The sequence below is a fragment of the Amaranthus tricolor genome, chromosome 3 (assembly GCF_026212465.1).
Source record: "Amaranthus tricolor cultivar Red isolate AtriRed21 chromosome 3, ASM2621246v1, whole genome shotgun sequence".
NCBI lineage: Eukaryota > Viridiplantae > Streptophyta > Magnoliopsida > Caryophyllales > Amaranthaceae > Amaranthus > Amaranthus tricolor.
Genome location: NC_080049.1, coordinates 21,489,638 through 21,507,185, shown reverse-complemented (window position 1 = coordinate 21,507,185; position 17,548 = coordinate 21,489,638). Strand labels below are relative to the sequence as shown.

The 17,548-nt window shown below is 31.9% G+C and overlaps 1 protein-coding gene across 1 annotated transcript; it reads left to right on the top strand.

The window, feature by feature from the left end:
• Positions 1-44: 44 nt before the first annotated feature.
• On the top strand, positions 45-17,340 carry LOC130809292 (early nodulin-like protein 20). Its single transcript, XM_057675007.1, has 2 exons — positions 45-263; positions 16,874-17,340. The coding sequence occupies exons 1-2, from the start codon at positions 95-97 to the stop codon at positions 17,233-17,235; spliced, it is 531 nt and encodes a 176-aa protein (XP_057530990.1). The 5' UTR covers positions 45-94; the 3' UTR covers positions 17,236-17,340.
• The last annotated feature ends 208 nt before the right edge of the window (positions 17,341-17,548 follow it).

Genomic DNA, 17,548 nt, shown 5'->3' with positions numbered 1-17,548 from the left:
TTAGATCCTAATTAAATAGTACTAATAATAATTCATATTTTCTTTATTAGAGGATTTTTCGTTAATTAAAGGGGGTCTAAAATTAATAACAAGTATGGTAATTTTGGTAATATTATACTTAGGGTTGGGGATGGTAGTAGAAATGGGAGAAGGAAGAGTTCCTGTTTTGCATGAGGTTGGAGGAGATAGATATGGTTGGCGAGTTAATATCAATTTTACTAATTGGGCTTCTCATCAACACTTCTATGTTGGAGATTGGCTTTGTATGTTTTCTTCGTCTTCTATTTTTAGGAAAATTTTATGTGATAATTCTGAATTTTTGTTTTTTTATGTTGTAGAAAAATATTTTTTTAATCTACGTAATGACCTTGCCCTATTAACTTTTCCACATAGTAGACAAAAGAAAAGTTTTATCGTTAACTTTACGCTATTTTTACGTACCCAATGTAATAACATTTTTTTCAAAAAACAAATGTTGTGATCTCCTTAATTGACCACATTTATCGAAATTTAGTCGAAATAAATACTTAATTTAACCAAAAACTTAACATCTTGTGTACCACATGGAAAAGTTGAAAACTCAAGATCACCACGCGGATTAAAAAAACATTTGTGAAAAAGCCAAAAACTCACACAGCAAATATAAAGCTTTTATGTGACAAAACTGTTTTGTCGCTTATTTTGTCACAAATGCCATTTAGCGACAAAATAGGTGATAAAACGCTTTGTCGCTTAATTTTTTGTCACATAATCAAGATTTTGTCGCCTATTTTGTCACTGACTTGGCGACAAACCTAAGATTTTATAGCTAAATTGATTTTCAGGTTACAAAAAAAATAAATATTTGTCAATATTATTAAATATTAATAGTATTTATTACTATTATTATTTAACAATAATAACAAATATTCAATTTTTTTATAAATGATACTCAAACACTATATATAAACAACAAAAGTAATTAAATTGAAATTTATTGAATAAATCAATATTATATATCTATATATATATATATATATATATATATATATATATATATATATATATATATATATATATATATATATATATATATATATATATATATACATATATATATATATATATACATATATATATATATATATACATATATATATATATATACATATATATATATATATATATATATATATATACATATATATATATATATATATATATATATATATATATATATATATATATATATATATATATATATATATATATATATATATATATTACAAAATTGTTTACATTAATGTATATACAATAATAAACGTAAAAATACAAAAATTAGAAATAACCACCATGACTAAAGCGACTACCACCACCGCGGATATTATGCGAGCCTCGGGAACCATCAAATCCACCAGGGCTACCTCTCATATGAAATCAACACTAAGTAATACAATAAAAAACAAATTAAAAAAATAATTACTAAATACTCTAAAAACATGAATAGTTACAGTCATGAATAACAACAATTGTAAACATGAACAACCATAAATATTTGAAAAATAAAAGCCATAAATTTAAAGAAAAAAAGGATGATGAAACAATAACATGAAAATTGGAAGACCAAAAACATGAAAATCTACATACGATTCGAAAATGGAAGACCAAAAACATGATAATCTACATACAATTCGAAAAATTAAAGACTAAAAACATGAACATGAACATGCAATTCGAAAAATTAAAGATAAAATACATGAACATGAACATGCAACCTAAGAAAACCGACATTCAGTTCGTAAATAAACATGAACATGAAGATATGAAGAACAAAAAACATTGAATAAAAAACAGCAACATGCAATTTGAAAAATGAAAATAAAAAGAGCCATTAAATTTTATAAACAACAATGTGTATTAAGTATGAGATGAGATTACCCGAGAAAAGACAAGAAATGGGGCTAGAAAATTGCTCTACTTCAAGAAAAGTGGCTTGAAGTAGAGAGAAGGAGGAGAAAGTTTTAGTAAGTAGAGTGAAGTATTGGAGAAGAAGATGAATTAATGAATTGAGAAAGAGATTGAAGTAAATTTAAAATCCGGATTAAAAACTTTGTGACAAAAGCTTTGTCGCCTACTTTGTCGCTAAGTTTTTTACCATTTCAAATTTCAAAATGGAAAAGGCTTTAGCGACAAAGTAGGAGACAAAAGCTTTGTCGCTAAAACCTTTTCATAGTTCAAAATTTACTTTTTCTTGCTCATTTACTCTGACAGTGTCCTTTTTACTTCTGAATTAAGTATTGTCGCCAAATTGATTTGTTTTTGTAGTGTCAGAGTGACATAAATTGTTGTATGAGGGCAGTTTCATTTTAAAATGTGTTTTGTATATGAATTGAATAGCTAAAGTAACAAAAATTATAAAATTATGGACTCCTTATTTTAAGGCTATAATGTCTCAAAAGAGGAACCACTCGAATACATGGTCATAATATTAGTGTTCAAACTCGGGCCGACTTGATGAACCTACCCGAATCAAACTTGTTCCACCCGTATTGAGAAATTATATTTGAAAATCGTATTCATCATCTCAAATTGGAGGATAGCCAAAATCGAAAACGAAACGATTTATTTTTATAATATCGTAACTCGAAGGTAACCAACATTAATGTGACAACTAAAACGTATCCACCAAAAATAAATATGAACCAAGCTAATTAATTATTCAAAAAATAACAGATTAAAATTCGATATTTAGGTAACCGAACCCAATCTTCAACTGTTCCAGATGTAAGAATAATCCGATCACTAGAGAATTAATACTCTTTTGCCTAGGGAATAAAAAATAAAAAATTTATTATTAAACACGTCCCTATCGGTGTATTTAGTAAAGTATTTCATATTTTCATTTTTAGTTCTTAGACTCTTTGCAAGTAATATTTTAAGCTATAATTATCATTTTCCTAATTTTTAATCTTCACGCTTTTGTTTGAAGTTACGTTACTTTTGAGTAACGCACTCCCTCGCGCCTACTCATTATTTTTGGCTTTGATTAATTCAATCTAAGAACATGCCAAGTTTTTATTAATTTCTTTGGTCTCAAGTTTTTTTTTTTAAATTAACTAGGTTAGTATTTGAGTAATACACATCAATGATAATTTTTTTAAATACGGGTGAAAATTAAGAAATAAGATTATTATCACAACATAAACAATTATATTAATTGACATTTTTTATAAGGAATCATCACATATAAGATAATAGTGAACTCATTTAAATCGGTAATTATATAATAATTTAAAAGGATATAAAAATATCATGACAAAGTAACGCATAAGCATTTTTGAAAGAGAATAAGACCAATGTCTTTTTTTAAGTAATAGAGCATTTAGTAATCCAAAAAGTGCTTCCTTCAATTCCCTTTTTCCCTATTTTTTTCAAGTAAAAAAGTATTTTTTTGGCAAAGTAAATTTTATAAAATATTAGAAAAAAGTCAAAACTTTACATCTGAAGTCAAAAGACTTAGGTGTCTTATCCCAACCAAGCTCCTGGAGGCCAAAACAAGCCCTTCGTCATACTATAGGAGGGAAGCCTCACCTCAATGTGTTAATTAATTAATTATTTAGTAAATTAAATATAAATTAACATAAAACACCATATACCATCATATTTGATTTCCGCTTAGTGGTTGATTACTCTCACATAGCAAGTTAATATAGATCAGATTGTTGAACATTTAGAGTATATAAACCTAGATTTGTATATACTACATACTTAGTATAGTGGTGAGACTTAAATAAATATATTATAAGTCCAAATTAAATGCCTCAAAGAATTTGATGAATCATTACTTTGATTCATAAGTTTTGTTTGGTGAAACATTACTTTGTTTCATAAGCTTTGCTTGGTGAAACATTACTTTGTTTCATAAGCTTTGCTTGGTGAAACATTACTTTGTTTCATAAGCTTTGTTTGGTGAAACACTTTTGTTTCAAAAGGAGGTATTGTTTCATGCATAGCTCTATAAATAGAGGTTGCATGCCAAGAGACATTCCATCCCATCTCCATATCATTTCTTATTTCTCCCTTAAGACTACTTCCATTTTTGTTCTTCCTTTCATGAGATAATATTGAGAGAGTAATTAACATTTGTGGGAGAAATATCACAATAGGAAAGTGCATGAATGCCTTCTACTCATATCAAGTTTCCGAGCGAGTTCTATGATTGTCGCAACCATATCATCATCGTCTCCTTGGTGATTCAATAAGAGTTCAAAGCCATATACAAAGGATTACAAATAGTGTAGATTTATCTTGTAACACATATTTGTAATACATCATTATTGTAATAATCTATTGTGATAATTTCTTCATCATGGCAAGTGTTAAGGAACTCACTTCAAATTTCACCAAGTTAGAAAAATTTGTTGGTGTCGACTTCCGACGTTGGCAAAAGAAAATGCAAATTCTTTTGACAACCCTCAACGTGGCTTACGTTATTAGCACTCCTAGACCGGAGGAGTCCGAAAATGAAACATTGGAGCAAGCAAAGAAAAGAAGTAAGTGGGATAATGGCGACTTCATTTGTCGAGGACACATCTTGAATGACATGAATGATTCTCTCTTTGATGTTTATCAATATCATGACTCGACCAAACTTTTATGGGAAGCACTTGAAGAAAAATACATGGCCGAAGATGCAAGTTCAAAGAAATTCCTTGTAAGTTATTTTAATGCATATAAAATGGTTGATAATTGCCCAATTGTTGATCAATTTCATGACTTACAAAGGTTACACTCTAACATGCAAATTCATGACATTAAAATGGATGAGATTTTTGTTGTAAGTAGCATAATAGACAAGTTGCCTCCGTCATGAAGGGATGTTAGACATGCACTAAAACATAAGAAGGAAGACATGAGTCTTTCCGATCTTGGACAACATCTTGTTGTTGAGTCTAGCATTCGTGCCCAAGAGGGGCAAAGGGATCCAAATCCAAATATTGGGTCGGTTAACATGGTAGAGGAAAAATCTTCTCGTGGTGAAAAGCGTAAGAAGACTTACAAGGGGATTTCTAGCAAATCCAAAACCGTTGAAAACGGGTGTTGGGAATGTGGAAAGCCCGGACATCAAAAGAAAAATTGTTTTATTTTTAAGAACAAACAAAAGAAGACAGAGTGTCATGCTTCAACAAGCGGGGACCCATCTACTAAAGGTGATTATTCCATATTAAATAAACAATCTAGTTTTGATGGTTGTTTAATGAATACTAACATTAGTATTGTGCTGGATGATCTTAAGTCTTGGTTTATCGATTCAGGGGCTACGAGACATGTATGTGGCAACAAACATTTGTTCAAAACCTTGCACAAGGTGGTTGATGGAGAGTCTCTCTACATGGGGAACAATTCTTCTATCAAGGTCCATGGAAAAGAGCAAGTAGAACTTATGTTTACTTCGGGAAATCTCTTGGTGTTAAGAGATGTATACTACGCTCCCGAAATTAGTAGGAATCTTATCTCGGGTTCCGTATTGAATCGAATGGGCTACAAATTAGTATTTAAAGCCGATAGATGTATAACTTCTAAAGGAAAATTTTTTATTGGACGTGCTTATTTAAAATGTAATTTATTTAAGCTTTCTCTTGTATATAAAAACTATGTGTATAATATTGATGATCCTAGTAATATATTTGATGATTTGCATTATCTTTGGCATTTAAGATTGGGACATGTGAATTTTGATAAAGTTTCTTTTATGTCTAAGCATGATTTAATTCCTTTTTGTCCACAACAATCTCATAATTGTAAAACATGCATGTTGAATAAAATCACTAGAACACCTTTCAAAAGTGTTTTAAGAAAATCTGATATTTTAGATTTGGTACATAGTGATTTATGTGATATTCATAGTACACCATCATTAGGCAATAAGAAGTATGTGATTACTTTTATTGATGATTATTCCAAGTTTTGTTATGTGTTCTTGTTACATGCAAAAGATGAAGCTCTTAATTATTTTAAGATATATAAAAATGAAGTTGAATTACAAATTGGACGTAATCTTAAAAGATTGAGGACCGATAAGGGAGGAGAATATTATGATCCTACGTATTTCCAATCTATGGGCATAATTCATGAAACCACTGTTGGTTACGCACCACAATCCAATGGTGTGGCAGAAAGGAAGAATCGAACTCTTCAAAAGATGGTGAATACCATGTTATCCTACTCCGGTTTGAGTGAAGGATTTTGGGGTGAAGCAATGTTGACGGCTTATCACATTCTTAACCGGGTTCCTACAAGAAACAATAAGGAAACACCTTATGAACTTTGGTAAAAAAGAAAACCAAACTTAAGTTATCTTAAAGTTTGGGGATGTAGGGCCATAGTCAGATTGCCCGGAAACAAAAGAAAGAAACTCGGTGAACGAGGTCTGGAATACATCTTTATAGGTTATGCTCAACATAGCAAAACTTATAGGTTCTATGTAATATAACAAAATGACTACATATCGATACACTCGATTATTGAGTTTAGGGATGCCATTTTTTATGAGAATAGATTCTCATCATTGAGTAGACAAAAGAATCTACAACTTAGTATCGAAGAAAGTATTGATAATGATCAACCAGAACCCCCTCTAGATGTTGTTACAAATCAACAACTCGATGATGAAGAAGAGAATATTGAAATTATTCCTATAAGGAGTAAGAGACAACGGAAAGCCAAAAGCTTTGGACCAGATTTCTATGTATATTTGGTTGAAGGAACTAGAGATAAAATATCATCTAGTGTTCCATATTTATTTAATGTGGAAGGAGTCCCATTGACTTTTAGTGATGATATGGCATCACAAGATAGTGCCTTTTGGAAAGAGGCAATAGATGATGAGATGCAATCCATCATGGGGAATAATACTTGGGTATTAGTAGATCTCCCACCGACTTGTAAACCAGTTGGTTGCAAGTGGATCTTCCGTAAGAAGATGAAAATTGATGGAACTATTGATAAGTTCAAGGCCCATTTAGTGGCACAGGGCTTTTGACAAAAGCTTGGTATCGATCATTTTGATACATATGCACCAGTTGCAAGAATAACCACCATTAGGTTGTTGGTAGCATTGGCTACAATTTATCATCTAGAGGTCCATCAAATGGATGTGAAAACCGCATTCTTATACGGTGAGCTAGATGAGGAAGTTTACATGAAACAACCCGAAGGGTTTGTTTTGAAAGGACAAGAAAATAAGGTGTGTAAACTTTTTAAACTTGTTAAGTCACTATATGGACTTAAACAAGCACCAAAACAATGGCATCAAAAGTTCCATGAAACTATATTGTCCTTTGGATTCAAGTTGAATCAAGCGGATAAATGCGTTTATAGCAAATTTGATAACCATGGCAATGGAGTTATCATTTGCTTATACGTGGATGACATGCTCATCTTTGGTACTAGTATAGTACATATCTAAGAGACAAAGGATTTTTTATCTAAATCCTTCCAAATCAAGGATATGGGGGAGGCCGATGTGATCTTAGGTATGCATAAAGATCAAAAGAGATGGTGGTTGTATTAAGCTTAGTCAATCTCATTACATTGATAAAGTGTAACACCTCGGCCCCTCGGACCGCTAGTGACTACTCTTGGAGACTGTAGACTAGCCCCACAAATCAACACAAGTCTTTCCAGCGCACTTTGGCCTCACTCGTGCATACCCGAGAAAACTTCCCAAGAGGTCACCCATCCTAAGATTGCTCTCCACCAAGCACACTTAACTGTGGAGTTCTTAGCAAATGGTTCCCTACAAAAGAAGATGCACCTTGTTGATATAAGTAGTCTATCAATCTTTTTTCAAGCTAAATTTGGGGTATTACACTCACCCCCACTTAAGAATACAACGTCCTCATTGGACCGTAACTTCAGAATCTTTTCCCTCGCTAGGTGCACTGAACACTATCAGCCACGGTCGCAGGGTTGCTCTGATACCATTTGTAACACCCTCAGAATAGGTCGGACTTTTGAAAACACCTTTAATGAAAAACATGAGGCAAAACCTACTCATAGGAGTGTTACCGCCACATCTATTTCTAATAAAATAAATGTAAGGCTTAACGACTAAGAAATAATTTAATAATTTTAAATCCAACAAAGGGTCTTACAACATAAGAAAAAACTGAAACGTAATTTGTGTCCATATAAAATTTAAACAATCTAAGGTAAAATTTAAACTGAAATACGACTCTAGTAAAAGCTATATTTCTAAGTGATCCTCACTCCGCGATTCCCATGCAATCAATAACCTGTAACATAAGAATGCAAGAAAAACAAGGGAAAAACTCCCAAAATCAGAAAATTGAGTAATTCCAACTCTATCCCGTAAAACGATTAAGTTTGAAAATGTTTTAAGAAAATACAATATAATCAAATTGGAAATAATTTTAGAAATAACATATAGCTGAGTTTAATAGAAAAAAATTTGAGAAAATAATATATATAATATCACATAAACCAATTTATTAATTTGATAATTAATAATGACAAACACATAATCAATTTTAAATTTGAGGGAACGAAAACGCCAGTAGGCCGAGGCTTTACCCCTATACCTACTTCAACAAGAGGTCGTCACCCCAAATAATTCAAGGCCAGCAGAATAGTCTCAGGGAACCCTAGTGTGCACACCCCTTCTACTTGGATCACAACAAATAGAAGGAAGACCAAACATCGTATCAAGTATCAGAAATAATAATACCTGTCGGCAGCTATACTAACCAAACAGGACAACCTGTTCATCACCCTTATACTTGGATCACAACAACTATAAGAGGTTCGTTTCCCTCATGTTACACTTTATGTGATTTAATATATTTTAATAATTAGTCGCGAGCACACAAACATGCAATCAAACATACATTATACATTTTATTTTATGATCATAAATTTTTCCCAATAAATATATATATTAGGAATATCCAACTGAAATCTTCATTTTCTAAATCACCATTCTAACATCAATTGGTGGCAATAGGAATTAATATCATAAATATTTCTCTTCCAAATATTGTATCAAATTTCGTTATCAAAATAATAATATAAATTTTATCGAAATAATAATTATAAATACAACTTTGACAAAAAAAATAATAGTATATATAGTTTGAGAATATATAAAACATAACATCATATAAAATAATGTCATATAAAATCATGCATCCTATTAAACACATTATTTATCACTTAGCACATAATACTAACGGGATAGTCCTAATTAGATGGACATTGAGAATTACCTTGTCACGCGATCCTAGAAAACGTACGCTTCTAATAATCTCTGTCTACGAATCCGCTGTCTACACGAGAAAATATTATATCTCAATTTAATACCCCGATCAACCCATTCAAAAATAATTTAAAAGACTCCTTTTTATTTTATATACTTTATTAAAAAAAAAGAATAAATTTAAACATGTAATTTAAATTGTAAGAGTAGTATAAAAGAGCAAGGTTAAAATAACATAGTTAACTCATTTATATAAGATTTAAAATTGTAAGGGTTAAAAATAATAATAATAATAATAATAATAATAATAATAATAATAATAATAATAATAATAATAATAATAATAATCATAATTGTTGTATAAAAAAAAAGAAAAGAGAAGTGGTGAGTTCCAGGAACCCACGAAAAGAAAGAAGAAAGGGAAGGAGGAGAGAGAAGGAGAAAGGGAGAAGGAAGAAGGAGAAGGTGTCGGCCGGCAGTGGCTCTGGTGGCCGTCGTCGCACGCCGGTGGTATCCCGGTGACCGTCGTATCGCCGGAAAGGCTAAGGTCAGAATTAATTTTTTTTTTCAAATACAAAATGTGTAATTTGGATTGAAATTGGTAGAAGAATATTATAAAGAGGTAAAATTTCATACCTTTAATATTAAAATCTTGCGTTTTCTTAACTGAATTTTAAGCAAATGGGAGATGGAGAAAGTAATTTGTAGGAGAAGAAGGAAGTGTGAGTAATAATGTGAATGAAATTAAGGGTTATTAGTTTAATTTATAAGAGGTAAGTAAGGTTAGTTATAAGGTTTAGAGGGAGGAGTGGGAAGTTATTGTTAATGGGGAGTTATGTTTTCTTTTTTTTATTTTTTTATTTTTTATTTTTCTGAAATTTATTTATTTATTTATTATTATTATTATTATTATTTAAAATAAAACGGATGTTACATACACTCCCCCTTAAAACACTAGTTCGTCCTCGAACTTAAAGTTAACTACTGAAGTTTTAAAAGAAAAACAAGATAGAATATGGATATGTGGGTACTCAATTGATTGGAATGACGATTGAATCCGATATTTTTGAGGAAATTAGAGTGAAGCAAGTTACAGATAACTGGTTAACTAAATTGAAGAAGTTGAAGGAGGATGGTCAAGCACCTGAGTTCGAAAGTGATGAAAATGGCGTAATGAAGTATAAAGGAAGATGGTGCATACCGCATGACGAGGAACTTAAGACTAAGATTATGACTGAAGCCCATAATTCGCCATACTCAATACATCCTGGTGGTGATAAGATGTACAAGGATCTTAAGAAGAACTTTTGGTGGCCCAACATGAAGCGTGAAGTTGCAGGCTTTGTGGCGAAGTGTCTAACATGTCAGAAGGTGAAAATTCAACATATGAAGCCGAGGGGAAAATTGCAACCATTAGAAATACCTGGATGGAAATGGGAGTCGATTTCAATGGACTTTGTAGTTGGATTGCCAAAGTCAAAAACAGGGAAGAATGCCATATGGGTGATAGTGGATCGATTAACAAAAACAGCAAGGTTTATAGCTATGAAGAATACTTGGACAATGCAACAAATGGCAGACGCGTATTTTCAAGAGGTAGTGAGATTGCATGGTGTGCCTAAGGACATTGTATCGGATAGAGATTCGAGGATTCTGTCTAAATTTTAGAAGATGCTACAAGAAGCAGTGGGCACGATACTAAAGTTCAGTACTGCATTTCATCCAGCAACAGATGGTCAAACAGAGAGAACGATTCAGATTCTTGAGGATTTGTTAAGAGCATGTGTTATGGATTTTGGTGGATCTTGGGAGGATAATTTGATGTATGTAGAGTTTTCTTACAATAATAGTTTTCATTCTAGCATAGGAATGGCACCTTACGAAGCCCTATATGGGAGAAAGTGTAGGAGTCCTATATGTTGGAATGATGTTAATGAGTCGTTGGGATTAGGACCAGACATGATTGAGGAGACTACAAAGAAAGTAAGAATGATCCAAGAACGCATGAGGGAAGCGCAAGATCGTCAAAAATCGTATGCAAACAAAAAGAGGAGGGCATTAGAGTTTGAAGTAGGTGAATAAGTTTTGCTCAAAGTGTCACCAACCAAGGGAGTCATGAGATTTGGTAGGAAGGGTAAATTGAGTCCTCGTTTTATAGGTCCTTATGAAATATTGGAACGAATTGGGAAAGTAGTCTATAGATTAGCCCTACCTATGAACCTAGCTAAAGTCCACAATGTTTTCCATGTATCCCAACTCCGAAAATATGTCCATGACTCTTCCCATATCATACAACCTGAAACCATTGAACTTGATGAAACCCTTACCTTTGAAGAAAAACCAATAAAAATCCTTGATACCAAAACAAGATGTACCCGGAACAAAGAAATTAAGTTGGTCAAGATATTATGGACGAACCAAGAAACCGAAGAAGCCACATGAGAAACCGAAGTTGACATGAGAAATCGATACCCCGAACTCTTCGAACAGGTACGTTGAGTTTCGAGGACGAAACTTTTGAAAATAAGGGGGTGATGCGAGTCTATCAAAACCGTCCAATCTTGTTTTTCTTTTAAAACTTCGGTAGTTAACTTTAAGTTCGAGGACAAACTTTTGTTTTAAGGGGGAGTGTATGTAACATCCGTTTTATTTTAAATAATAATAATAATAATAATAATAATAATAAATAAATAAATTTCAGAAAAAAAAAAAGAAAAAAAAAACATAATTCCCCATTAATAATAACTTCCCACTCCTCCCTCTAAACCTTATAACTAACCTTACTTACCTCTTATAAATTAAACCAATAACCCTTAATTTCATTCACATTATTACTCACACTTCCTTCTTCTCCTACAAATTACTTTCTCCATCTCCCATTTGCTTAAAATTCAGTCATGAAAACGCAAGATTTTGATATTAAAGGTATGAAATTTCACCTCTTTATAATATTGTTCTACCAATTTCAATCCAAATTACACATTTTGTATTTGAAAAAAAAACAATTAATTCTGACCTTAGCCTTTCCGGCGATACGACGGTCACCGGGATACCACCGGCGTGCGACGGCGGCCACCGGAGCCACCGCCGGCCGACACCTTCTCCCTTTCTCCTTCTCTCTCCTCCTTCCCTTTCTTCTTTCTTTTCATGGGTTCCTGGAACTCACCACTTCTTTTTTTTTTTTTTTTTTATACAATAATTATGATTATTATTATTATTATTATTATTATTATTATTATTATTATTTTTAACCCTTACAATTTTAAATCTTATAATAAATGAGTTAACTATGTTATTTTAACCTTGCTCTTTTATACTACTCTTACAATTTAAATTACATGTTTAAATTTATTCTTTTTTTTTTAATAAAGTATATAAAATAAAAAGGAGTTTTTAAAATTATTTTTGAATGGGTTGATCGGGGTATTAAATTGAGATATAATATTTTCTCGTGTACACAGCGGATTCGTAGACAGAGATTATTAGAAGCGTACGTTGTCTAGGATCGCGTGACAAGGTAATTCTCAATGTCCATCTAATTAGAACTATCCCGTTAGTATTATGTGCTAAGTGATAAATAATGTGTTTAATAGGATGCATGATTTTATATGACATTATTTTATATGATGTTATGTTTTATATATTCTCAAACTATATTTACTATTATTTTTTTTGTCAAAGTTGAATTTATAATCATTATTTAGATAAAATTTATATTATTATTTTGATAACGAAATTTGATACAATATTTGGAAGAGAAATATTTATGATATTAATTCCTATTGCCACCAATTGATGTTAGAATGGTGATTTGGAAAATGAAGATTTCAGTTGGATATTCCTGAGATATATATTTATTGGGAAAAATTTATGATCATAAAATAAAATGTATAATGTATGTTTGATTGCATATTTGTGTGCTCGCGACTAATTATTAAAATATATTAAATCACGTAAAGTGTAACATGAGGGAAACGAAGCTCTTATATTTGTTGTGATCCAAGTATAAGGGTGATGAACAGGTTGTCCTGTTTGGTTAGTATAGCTGCCGACAGGTATTATTATTTCTGATACCTGATATGATGTTTGGTCTTCCTTCTATTTGTTGTGATTCAAGTAGAAGGGGTGTGCACACTAGGGTTCCCTGAGACTACTCTGTTGGCCTTGAATTATTTGGGGTGACGACCTCTTGTTGAAGTAGGTATAGGGGTAAAGCCTCGGCCTACTGGCGTTCTCGTTCCCTCAAATTTAAAATTAATTATGTGTTTGTCATTATTAATTATCAAATTAATAAATTGGTTTATGTGATATTATATATATTATTTTCTCAAATTGTTTTCTATTAAACTCAGCTATATGTTATTTTCTAAAATTATTTCCAATTTGATTATATTGTATTTTCTTAAATCATTTTCAAACTTAATCGTTTTACAGGATGGAGTTGAAATTACTCAATTTTCTGATTTTGGGAGTTTTTCCCTTGTTTTTCTTGCATTCTTATGTTACAGGTTATTGATTGCATGGGAATCGCGGAGTGAGGATCACTTAGAAATATAGCTTTTACTAGAGTCGTATTTCAGTTTAAATTTTACCTTAGGTTGTTTAAATTTTATATGGACACAAATTACGTTTCAGTCTTTTCTTATGTTGTAAGACCCTTTGTTGGATTTAAAATTATTAAGTTGTTTCTTAGTCGTTAAGCCTTACATTTATTTTATTAGAAGTAGATGTGGCGGTAACACTCCTATGAGTAGGGTTTGGCTCATGTTTTTCATTAAAGGTGTTTTCAAAAGTCCGACTTATTCTGAGGGTGTTACATAAAGTGCTTAATAGGTTTAAATTGCAAGATTCATCACCAATCTCAAGCCCATGGAGCAAGGTATGAAATTTACCAAGCATACCGGAAAACCAATTTCTCAATTAGAGTATGCAAAGATTATTGCATCGTTGATGTATGCTATGACATGTACAAGGCCGGACATAGAAATTTGCGGTTGGTAAATTGAGTAGATTTACTAGTAACCCGGGTCTCCAACATTGGTTGGCGATAAGGAGAGTATTACGATACTTGAAAGGAACCATAAATTATGGTATAACTTATAGTGGTGAACCTCCTATTTTGAAAGGTTATTCCGATGCTAGTTGGATCACTAATGAAGAGGATAATTCTTCAACTAGTGGTTGGGTGTTTGTTTATGGAGGAGGTGCCATTTCATGGGCTTCCAAGAAACAAATGGTAATAGCAGATTTCACTATGTCTGCGGAATTTATTGCACTTGCCTCGGCAGCAAATGAAGCGGAGTGGTTAAGGAATCTCATGTTTGAGATACCTTTGTTGCCAAAGCCAATTTCACCGGTGGCAATTCATTCGGATTGCACAACGGCTTCGGGAAGAGCTTATTGTCAAGTGTATAATGGTAAGTCGAGTCACATTGCTCTTAGACACAGTCTAGTGCAAGATCTTATCATTCATGGGGTCATAACTCTTGACTATGTGAACACTAAGTTCAATTTGGCTGATTTTTTCACTAAAGCCATGAGTAAGGTTTCAATTGAACAAGCGTCAATTGAGATCGGTTTATGTCAATAAAGTTTAAGGGAAAGTCCTAATTCACACACAAGTACCATTGTGTCTTGAATTCAATGTGGTAAAGTCCTTTAAAGTCTTTGAAAGCAACAAGGATGAATGACCCATAATTGCTTTAGACCGTGATGACAAGGTAGTCGCTTAAGCTCTCAAGGTCAAGGGTTGAAGAGATCTTGGTGGTATCCTATCACGGGGATATGTTTTACGTAGTGAGAACCTACCTATATAAGTTTGAAGTTTTGGCCGCTTCAAGTAGTCAAGATTGGCATATCCGACTATGATAAACTTATGAATAGATATGGACACGGCCCTATATAATGTGTCAAGGTAAATGACAATGTGTTATTGGTTTTGTGTGTATTTAACCTTCAAGTGGTTGGATGGGCTAGTTGATTCAATCCGTAGGGACATCATTCTAGTTCGATCGCTTGTGAAGTGTTTTATACTAGGCGTTAATTCAATCCGTAGAGACATTAGCGTTGATGAATGAAAGGGAATTATATACTTAATGTGTAAAAGAAGGAGGTGGTTTGTTATACTCTAAATGGGGGAGGATTGTTGAGCATTTAGAGTATATAAACCTAGATTTGTATATACTACATACTTAGTATAGTGGTGAGATTTAAATAAATATATTATAAGTCCAAATTAAATGTCTCAAAGAATTTGATAAATCATTACTTTGATTCATAAGTTTTGTTTGGTGGAACATTACTTTGTTTCATAAGCTTTGCTTGGTTTTGTTTGGTGAAACATTACTTTGTTTCATAAGCTTTGCTTGGTGAAACATTACTTTGTTTTATAAGCTTTGCTTGGTGAAACATTACTTTGTTTCATATGCTTTGCTTGGTGAAACATTACTTTGTTTCATAAGCTTTGCTTGGTGAAAAAACTTTGTTTGGTGAAACACTTTTGTTTCAAAAGGAGGTATTGTTTCATGCATAGCTCTATAAATAGAGGTTGCATGCCAAGAGGTTGCATGCCATGGGACAATCCATCCCATCTCCATATCATTTCTTATCTCTCCCTTAAGAATACTCTCATTCTTGTTCTTCCTTTCATGAGATAATATTGAGAGAGTAATTAACTCTCAATATCATCAAAGTTCTTAATTCACCACAACACTTGTATTTACTATTGCAATTTCCTATCTCATTGTGAATTTCATTTATCATCCCAAGCACCTTTGTGGGAGAAATATCACAATAGGAAAGTGCATGAACGCCTTTTACTCATATCAAGTTTCCGAGCGAGTACTTTGATTGTCGCAACCATATCATCATCGTCTCCTTGGTGATTCAACAAGAGTTCAAAGCCATATACAAAAGATTACAAATAGTGTAGATTTATCTTGTAACACATATTTGTAATACATCATTATTATAATACAGATTAGATAAATAATTAATTTATACTCCATAAGCTAGACCATATATACTTTAATATTTCTCTGTTTGTTTTTTGTGGGTTAATTAATATACTTCACGTACACTCTAAAATTCACACACCAAGTATTACTTATTAGCATAAATACCAAATTCTAATTCAACTAACTAATTAAACTAGCTAACTAATCTTTATGCCAAAATGTCACATGTAATACAATTATTATGTCTTCTAATCAAATTCTAATATACTTATAATCTTTATGCCAAAATGTCAAATTCTAATATACTTATAATCTTTATGCCAAAATGTCAAATTCTAATATATACTACGGGTTTTTCTTACCTATACCATAATCGCATAGTAAAATTTATTTTATTCTCTTAAATATGCTCTTAGAAATAATGATTTCATATATACATTAATTAAAGTAATTAAAAAAAACAAATAAAGAAATCCTTAAATAAAGTTAGTAAATAATGTAAATAATGGTAATTAATATTGCGTTAACCTATGCCACAAAGCATAGGTTAAACAAGCGGATTTACTAATTATAGTTCAATTAATAATAGTCTAGTTAATCACTATTCACTAATCATAAATTCTACTAATAAGAAATATTAATTATGTTTAATTGGATACAGATTTCGGATTTGACAAGACAAAAGCAAGTGTGTTAGAAGTGAACCAAACAGGTTACCAGAATTGCATAGAGACTAATTTCATCACCAACATAACAAAAGGAGGAAGAGATGTTTTCAATCTAACGGCTGCGAGGTCTTACTACTTCATCAGCGGTCGAGGTTACTGCAAACGTGGCATCAAGCTTAGCATCACCGTCCAAATTCCACCTCCTGATAACCATACAATCAATCCCGACCCTCCATCGACTAAATCTCCTTCTATCATATTTTCTGATGCTACAACCCGCATCTTTTACCCGTTCCATCATTTTTCTATCATGATCATCATCATGATCATCATAAGCTGTACAATTCTAGCTTAGCTATTCTGATTATGACACGTACTGTGAGATCCAGCCGTTCAACAGGATATGATCAAGTGTGCAACACTTGTCGTGAGATGCTTGAGGAGTTTTACTCTAGTAGGACCCATGCTTGGAAATTTGGTCAAATTAAATGTCTGATTAATAAATATTTTTTATGGTATATTTTTGCTATATTTGACTTTTAATATAAATTAATGTGTTATTTTAATAATTTATATGTTGAATTATGGATCACGATAAAAAATTTCAAAAAATTAATTTTATGAAAATATGCGATTAAACGATTCAAACAAGATTCTACTTAAATATA